This window comes from Vigna angularis, chromosome 8, assembly GCF_016808095.1.
Source record: "Vigna angularis cultivar LongXiaoDou No.4 chromosome 8, ASM1680809v1, whole genome shotgun sequence".
Lineage (NCBI taxonomy): Eukaryota > Viridiplantae > Streptophyta > Magnoliopsida > Fabales > Fabaceae > Vigna > Vigna angularis.
In genome coordinates, this window is record NC_068977.1 from 34,821,600 (window position 1) to 34,830,605 (window position 9,006).

The 9,006-nt window shown below is 28.8% G+C and overlaps 1 protein-coding gene and 1 long non-coding RNA gene across 2 annotated transcripts; one reads left to right on the forward strand and one right to left on the reverse strand.

Annotated features, from left to right (window-relative positions):
* The first annotated feature begins 239 nt into the window (after positions 1-239).
* On the forward strand, positions 240-3,978 carry LOC108345057 (aldehyde dehydrogenase family 2 member C4). Its single transcript, XM_017583618.2, has 9 exons — positions 240-543; positions 824-966; positions 1,204-1,587; positions 2,239-2,328; positions 2,422-2,595; positions 2,673-2,810; positions 2,984-3,121; positions 3,218-3,279; positions 3,378-3,978. The coding sequence occupies exons 1-9, from the start codon at positions 453-455 to the stop codon at positions 3,649-3,651; spliced, it is 1,494 nt and encodes a 497-aa protein (XP_017439107.2). The 5' UTR covers positions 240-452; the 3' UTR covers positions 3,652-3,978.
* A 640-nt stretch (positions 3,979-4,618) lies between these two features.
* Positions 4,619-5,276, reverse strand: LOC128193624 (uncharacterized). The gene is made up of 2 exons (XR_008244983.1): positions 4,952-5,276; positions 4,619-4,803 (listed from the first exon to the last, which is right to left on the reverse strand). It is a non-coding gene; the product is annotated as an uncharacterized LOC128193624 (long non-coding RNA).
* Positions 5,277-9,006: the final 3,730 nt, after the last annotated feature.

Sequence of the window (9,006 nt, forward strand, 5' to 3'; positions counted from 1 at the left end):
ATAATAATTTAGAGAACAAAAACATATTAAATTTTATAGTAAAGAAGTTTTTATATTTAAAAATATTAGGTGCAAAATCATATATATTTGAAAGGAAACTAAAAGAAAAAATGGATGATGAATTGAAATTCCAGTTTATCCGGTTTGTACATGATTTGTATTCCCACAAATACTGACACTCCTTTGGCATTGAATGTGGAAAATGCAAAAGGAAAAAGAGGGAGTTGAAATGCATGCATTAGGAGAGTTCCATTGCTAGCAAAGGAAACACTTATGAGAATAATATCTCTCACCTGTTTCAGCTACCCACCAACACCATCATATAAAGCTCCAATAACTCATGTAATTCAAATGTATAAGTAACTGTTGTGTCTCCTTTCTATAGCCAACAAACTTCCTTGGAACTTGGCATTCACCATATCAGTCATCAGTGATCAGTGAAGTAGATAAGGATGGCAAGTCACTCACAATCCTTTGTCCAGATTCCAGCAGTAAAGTTTACCAAGCTTTTCATCAATGGAGAATTTATAGATTCTATTTCAGGTAGAAAAGTTTAAGTTAAAGGTGTATCAATATTCTGAGATCATGTTTTATTGGTGTTGTTTCTTCGTAATCAACTCATTCTTAGAATCTCTCAGTATATACCTTTGTTTTATGATTATGATGTAGTAATATCATGTGAGCTTAATGTGATAGTATTGTTTTTGCTTGTAAACTTGCCTGATCTTGGACTAGGATCATGATCTCTTCATTTTTATGTTTTAACAATTAAATCGGGGTGTTAGAACCTTAATGCATTTGGGTTTGTTTGGAAAAACAAAAGGGAAAACGTTTGAGACTGTTGATCCAAGAACAGAGGAAGTGATTGTTGAAATAGCAGAAGCTACCAAAGAAGACGTTGATATTGCTGTGAAGGCTGCACGTGAAGCATTTGATTTTGGTCCATGGCCACGTATGCCCGGTGCTGTAAGTTCATATCATCACCTATCTTTTTATTTCAATTATATGAAAAATTGTGTACTCATCACTACCAAAAAGCTGAGATGAGTTTTCAACATATATGAAGTAGAGTTTGCAAAAGATTCGAGCATTGTATAACTAAAATTCTGAGTAATAATAATGAAAATGTGAAGTCTACAAAATTTTACAAATAGCATTTTTCTCAAACAGTAGCAACATTAAGTGACTTGTTATGTTGGACAGGAAAGAGCAAAGATTATGCTGAAATGGGCGCAACTAATTGAACAGAACGTAGAAGAAATAGCAGCATTGGACACCATTGATGGAGGGAAGCTTTTCAGTTGGTGTAAGGCTGTGGATGTTCCTGAAGCCTGCAACATCCTACGTTACTATGCTGGCGCTGCTGATAAAATTCATGGAAATGTGTTCAAAACATCTCGTGACCTCCACTTGTATTCTCTTATGGAACCTGTTGGTGTTGTTGGTCACATTATCCCTTGGAATTTCCCTACTGTCATGTTCTTCGCCAAGGTCGCCCCGGCCTTGGCTGCTGGTTGCTCCATGGTCATCAAGCCTGCTGAGCAAACACCTCTCTCATCACTCTTCTATGCTCATCTTGCTAAGTTGGTATGGCTAACACCTTGATTTACTTGCTCATCTTGCTAAGTTGGTATGGCTAACACCTTGATTTACTTGCTTATCAAACATAGCTAAAGTAACATTTGGTAGACATTTTAAGATGAGACAGAACATAACATGTTGGATATTTCTATCTTATAATGTTATAGATTTTACAACGAGTTTACCATATATAAGTTAATGCAAACCTCATCCTATAAAATCTATTTTGTAAAGTTAAATTAGATATGAACTCTACTTCTTAACATGATATTAGACCTATAAGTTATGAATGTGTTGGAAATTCCATATTTGATTAAAGATTAGACGAGTTTATATTGTTCTGTGGTAACATACTCGTAAAGGGCAAACTCTATAAACTCAACTAGAGTTGCCTTCACTTGTATATACGATTTTGGCTAGTTAACTTGTCAGTGTCATATCAAATATAACATGTTATGTTTTATGTTTGGTACACATGGTGTTAAAAAGGAGGTACATGTTGATTCTACACCCTTTTAGTGGAATCAAAGAACATGGAACATAAGTGTTTGGGCCAAATGCTACCTCAGGAACATTAGAATGTTTGGTTTGTTAGTATCTATCTGCTATCATTCATACATGGAAGGACATGAATACATATTTTCCCTTTTCATGAAGGCTGGTATCCCAGATGGAGTGCTCAATGTAGTACCTGGATTTGGCTCAACTGCAGGGGCTGCAATAAGCTCACATATGGACATTGATGCGGTAATTTGAGTGTTAAGTTTATATCATTGATTAAGTTGAAGGTTATTTCATTAACCACTAACTATAAGGTTTGTTGCAATTGTTATATCACAGGTCAGTTTTACAGGTTCAACAGAAACAGGTCGTAAAATAATGCAGGCTGCGGCCTTGAGCAATTTGAAACCTGTTTCTCTTGAATTAGGAGGAAAGTCACCAGTGTTGATTTTTGATGACGCTGATATAGACAAAGCTGTTGATCTTGCTCTCTTTGGCATCCTACACAACAAGGTAAATTTTCTGCTATGGAAATTTTGTACCATACAAAAGACATGGACTTATTCTGTTTGAAACTGTATACTTTTCAGGGAGAAATCTGTGTTGCATTCTCCAGAGTTTTTGTCCAGGAAGGGATATATGATGAATTTGAGAAAAGGGTTGTGGAGAAGGCTAAAACTTGGGTAGTAGGAGACCCTTTTGATCCAAAAGTTCAACAGGGACCCCAAGTAAGAGATTACTTCAAATTGGCACAACACAACTTTGTTTAAGCTAGGATTTGAGGAATGTAGCTTTATTATTAGTAACACTTAGCATATTCTATTTCAATCTTCACATAACTACTTTAGCAAAAAACACCATTGGTGATGTAATTCTCCTCTAACATGATTCTATACTGCAGACTAGTAAGGCACAATTTGATAAAATTCTTTCCTATATTGATCATGGAAAGAGTGAAGGAGCCACTCTATTGACTGGGGGTAAACCAGTGGGCAAAAAGGGATACTACATTGAGCCAACCATTTTTACCAATGTTAAGGTGTATTTCAGTTCAACAAAAACCATGAAATTAGCTGTCTTTATCATTATTGAGCAACTGATCTTAAGTTTTTGTCCTTTATGAAAATTCATTTAGGAGGAGATGCTAATTGCACAGGAGGAAATATTTGGACCTGTGATGACACTTTCTAAGTTCAAGTAAGCATCTTATATTCCTTTTCATTTAGAATGAGACAAAAAAAGAGATTGTTATTGTGCAACTGAATGTTAAATCAAGTATGGTATGCATGCAACAGAACCATTGAGGATGCAATTCAGAAAGGCAACAGCTCCAAATATGGCCTAGCAGCAGGGATTGTGACCAAGAACTTGGATATTGCCAACACTGTATCAAGGTCCATCCGTGCAGGCATCATTTGGATCAACTGCTTCTTTGCATTTGATATCGATTGCCCTTTTGGAGGGTATAAGATGAGTGGATTTGGAAGAGATTATGGACTGGAAGCACTTCATAAGTATCTTAAAGTTAAATCTGTTGCAACTCCTATCTACAATTCTCCCTGGCTTTGAAATTTGCATCTCTGTGTGTTTGTAAACACTAAAAGCATACATCAGTTTAATCAGCAACTTAATGCTTTGCCTTTTCCTTTTAAGGTTGCAAAACAACGCAAGTTTTAGGCATTATTATAACCTTCAAAGCTTGTGTGATCCTCCACTTTGAAGAACAACATTGGAAATGCAAAATGTTTGTTAGATCAGGGTCATATAAAAAGCTGCTCACATTAATGAGCAGAGCAGAGAAAATATTAAGTAAGCAATGTATAAATTTTTAGTGTTTTAAGCATTTTGGGGAAACAAACAACTCAATTTCAAATGAACATGCGTTGTTTTACTATCCATGTTATCTTTTATAATAATATTATTAGTCAACAAACATTGTAGAAAATTTCTAGATGGTTGGAAAACAGGGTGGAGCTAGAATACTTGAGTTGGGATGGTCAAATTAAAAATGTCCTTAAATATCCTACTACTTTTTATTATTTTTAAAAAACTTATATTAAATGATAATAATTTTATAAATTCTTAATTCTATCAAATGTACTAGTAAAAATATATACATAAACAAATTCATTCATATGTGTTTGAAACTCATCTTGCAAGATTATACATGTTAAATAAAAATAATTACTTTTTATTATTTCTTTTTTCTAGAGGTGTTAGTGCATTATTTAATAGTGCCATTAAATAATAGGTTGAAATTCCTTGAGTGGTTAACATTCAAATTTACACGGCTTGACCAATTTGTACCCTGTATGAACTGGGAATGCAATATTGAATGTTTTTTTATAAAGTCTTACAACAAGTTGTCTTTTTTACGCATAATAGTATAATCAATCCAATCTCTATCATGGGTCCAATTTTTCTAAGCCGCGTTATTAAAAAATGGAAGCTTTTGAACAATGAAAAGAGAATTCCCAGCACACAGTTACATGCAACAACAATGGAGAAAAATTGACCCAAAAAGGAAGAAGAAATGTATAAGAACGAATAATATTGAATTTCATCAATAATGATAATAATTACAGCACAAAAATTCTGAATTTTTCTCTAAATACGACCATGATAAAAGCAATAAAGAAAAGAAGAATCAATGAATCATATATGTGATGCCCAGAGCCACCAGCATAAGAATGTAAGCAATTCCTTGATCGATTGTGGTTCCTGTGACAATCAAAAACAAACCCAGATCAACAAATTGTAAAAGGAGAACATAAAAAGGAGAAAGTTTATCACTTTATATAAATCACGGAAAACCGAAAGAGAAAAAAAAGTAAAGAAGAAGACGAAAAAGGTAAAGTTTTGAACTTACCATCACTGGTAGGAGAAGGTGCTGGAGAAGGCAAATCCTGAGCATGACCCAAATGAGAGATTGCCATGAACAACAAAGTGAGAAGTGGGACGGCGGCGACAAAATTCACAGTCCTCATTTTTCCGGCGAGAAAATTGTGGAAAAGTTGAGCAGATAAAAGGGTATGTGAGAAAATGTGTTTTGAAGTGTGAGAAAGGTTGGTGCTATTTATAACAGTGAAAGAAGAAATGAAGAAACGAAGAAAAGAAGAAATGAACTGTGTTTGCTTTCGTGCGTGGCGTCTGCCAGAAACTTCAACGAAACAAATGCAGACTGAGTTTCAAGACGTGGCAGCTGGTTTCGACTCGGTGGCGACTCGGTTTATTATTAACATAATCGGTATAATATAAATATTAATATATTTTATTTCTGATAGAATAAAAATATTATGATGTCACTATAAAAGAAATAATTTATTAATCTGGTTTAAATTTTTTTAATGACTATAATTATTAAATTTTTGCTTTTTTTATACTTATAATGTTATTTATTAAAATGAAATTAACGTTAATATTAAAAAGTAAGTAAAATTTTAAATTTATAAAACAAATATAATGGATTTCTTTTAAATTAATTGCATAATAACGTTAAACTTTTTATTTAATAAACACACGTAACAATTGTTAAAAATTATTAATGTTTTATGATTTTAATTATTAGTAAAAATTAAATAAAATTAAGGATTTCATATTAATATGGTAATTTTTTATTGTATTATAAATAAAAATATATTAATATTTGTTTAACTGAATCTACTATTTATTCTACGCACTTTGTACTAAAAATCGTATAACAAATAAAAACGTTTCTAATTTATTAAAATGTGTACATGTCATGAAATTAATAGCTTTTTGCCACAATGAGTAATTTAATAATAGAAATTATATTTTTACACTAATAAATTTTTCATATTTATTTTATTTTTATTTATTTTCACATTTATTTGATATTATTGTTTTTATTTTTTTTCATCTAAAAATATAAAATTGTATTTCTTTTATAATTATTTTATCTTTATAATATATATCAAATAAATTTAAGTGTGTATTCATTAGTGTATCTGTAATTTTGTCTTAATTCTCGTAAAAACAACCATCAAAGACCCAACCCCAATTGTTCTAGAACATGTTTCTCTTTTTCTTTTTCAATCATATTTTTAATGTGTTCATGTCACCAAAAATATTCAAAGTTTGAATAGTAGTTATCACCCTAATTCCGTGCAAATTACTTTATTACTTTTTGTAATACTTATGTTTAAAGTAGTTTTTAATTAGTTGGTAGCATAAAAAAATTGGACCAATCGTTAATGAAAATTAAACCTTAATATTTTCATATAATAAAGTAAGCAAAAAAGAAATATTAACACGTTTTTCTCAGTTCAAACAAAATAAATTTATATAGGTTTTATAGTCATTTTATTTTCTTTTTATTTACTAAATTTTAATAATTAATGGGACATTTAATACAAACCGAGTTTACCTCTAAAGGAACAGTTATTACTGTTGTAAGGAGAAAACATTGAGTTTCAATTGTCTTTAATAAGTATTTAAATATATCTGTTTATTTGTGAATTTATTTATTATTGCAAGCATGTTAAGTTTTAATTGTGTCATTTACTATATCTTTATTAATTTCATTTATGGTTTTTTTAAAATTAATAGTAATAAAAATAATAATAAAAGGAAAAATATTAATTGTATTAATTATCAAGTGTACAAATTTAATAGTGTTTAAAAATTATGTATAAATCTGCATTATATGTGAATAGCATGATACTTAATTAAATGATATTAAAATACGTCTTTGATAATTTGATGAGCATCTTTATTATAAGAATTAATGCTTTTTTTTAAGGAAATAACTATTTCTTTAAAATATTGACAAACTAAATAATTAACTTTTTAAAATAAACCAAATTAAAAATTCCCTTAATATTGCGATAGTCAAAGGTGATGTGCTGAGAGGCATGTCAAACTAAAACTTAGAAAAGTCAAATAATCATTGAACTTTGACCATGAGTTATTTCCGAAAAAAAGAAGGTCAATTTAGTTTATAAAAGTATTATTCTCTTTTTAAATATAGTCTGTAAATTAAATATAAGTAGTCAGTGAAATATTCAGAATTATATGGATATTGAGATTAAATTAATAAATTTTAAAAACTTTAATGACTATTTAATCTCAAGTATAAGCTTTCATCTCAAATACACACGTACGATGATATGTATCCTAAAAAATTCATAAAAATTTTACACTTCATAGTTTTTTAGACAAGAAAATAATAAATATATTTTATCGTCTTACCTTTGTTTTTTTCTTATAAAGAAAAATTTATAAAAACTCTTAAAACTATTTATAGATTAATAGATTTTTTATAATTAAAATGTGATGGTTGTGGATGTGTTTCAATTACAATTACCAACAACTACATTCAAATCAATCCAACCCCCTTTTCTATATTCATTTAAATGAGTAAAATTTCAAAAAAATTCTAAGGAATTTCCAAATACACAATAAATATATATCTAATATTGCTATATACTAATTTTCTTTATATGTTTACGCAATTGTTTTGTAGAAAGAAAAAAAAACTTTCTTTTTTAGCTGAATCTGGCATATTGAATATATTTAATTTCTAGTTGTCTATATCTACAATTTTGTTGAGGTAGAAAAAAAAATACTACTTTTAGATATATTTTTTAATTATTAACAAAATGCACATGCATCTAATCAGAAAACACATTTACTGTGAATTTCTATATGTAAGATCTTAATATCAGATTTATTATAGTCTATCTCAAATTTAATTCCAAAATTCAACTCAAATTCGTTCCTAATTTCTCAACTATAATCTCTAAAATTTGAATTTCAAATCGAATTAATGTAACAAAATGAAATAGGTCTTCAAGAATCTTAATGTGTCGTTTATGTTTTGGTTGGAAAACACGTTTTCAAGAAATATTTTCATTTTATTATATTATTTATGAGTCGGATTTGTGAGAAAGAGTCCTTCTTAATTTAGTATATTGTAATTTATTCTAAAAAAGTATATTATATGTATTATATCAGTCACTAACATTGAATCATTCATAAATATTTAATTTCATAAAAAAATATTTATTAAAAACTTATGAAAATAAGATAAATTTATAATATATAAATGTGTGAGACGTTTATTTTTTATGTCAATTTTGTATAAATAAATTAAATTTAAATTTACTTATTAATAATTTTTAAAATAAATTAATTTAAACTATTACTAATGAGAAAAAAAATCATCAAAAATTGGTTTAACAGTCTCATAAGTCATTACTAATTATGGTTAAAGGAAGAAAAGAAGAATGTATACTTTGAAAGTGAAAGGAATAATAACACATCAAACTTTACCAAAAGCATTTGGCATTTTCTTTTACATTAATGGTAACATAACATTTTGGCAATGAACAAATATTCATTTTCCATTGATGAAAAACTATAAAATTCAAAAGTGGATGAAAGATTGTAAATTGTATCATATCAAGATCAGGAATAGGCATGATTATCAAATGAATCATTTGTATAATAATTTATTTTAGGAAAATTACGACCCTTTTGACAATGGGATTAAATTTTACGTTTGTGTTAAAAAATAGTAAGATGATATTTGCATGGTATTGTTAATGATTTTATGAGTTTTTATACGTCAATGTCACACGTCTTGTTTTAAACATCTTAAAAAAGTTTTAACTAGGGTTAGACACCTATATTATAAACAACATACTAAATAACAAATAAAATAATTAACTAAGAATTCGAAAAGGAAAGTAATATTCTCTATTTTTATAATCATTCCAGAATATAATCCTAAGCATTAAAGAACTTGAGTATGTGAATCAAACACTTGCTCATAATTAAAATGCATCCAAAGTATTAAAAATGAATAGAAAAATCAAGATCCTTTATTAACTCTGTTTTTATTCATTAAAATTGAATACAAATAGGTTAAAAGTTTCCAACTTCTCTCATGTATGCATTAAC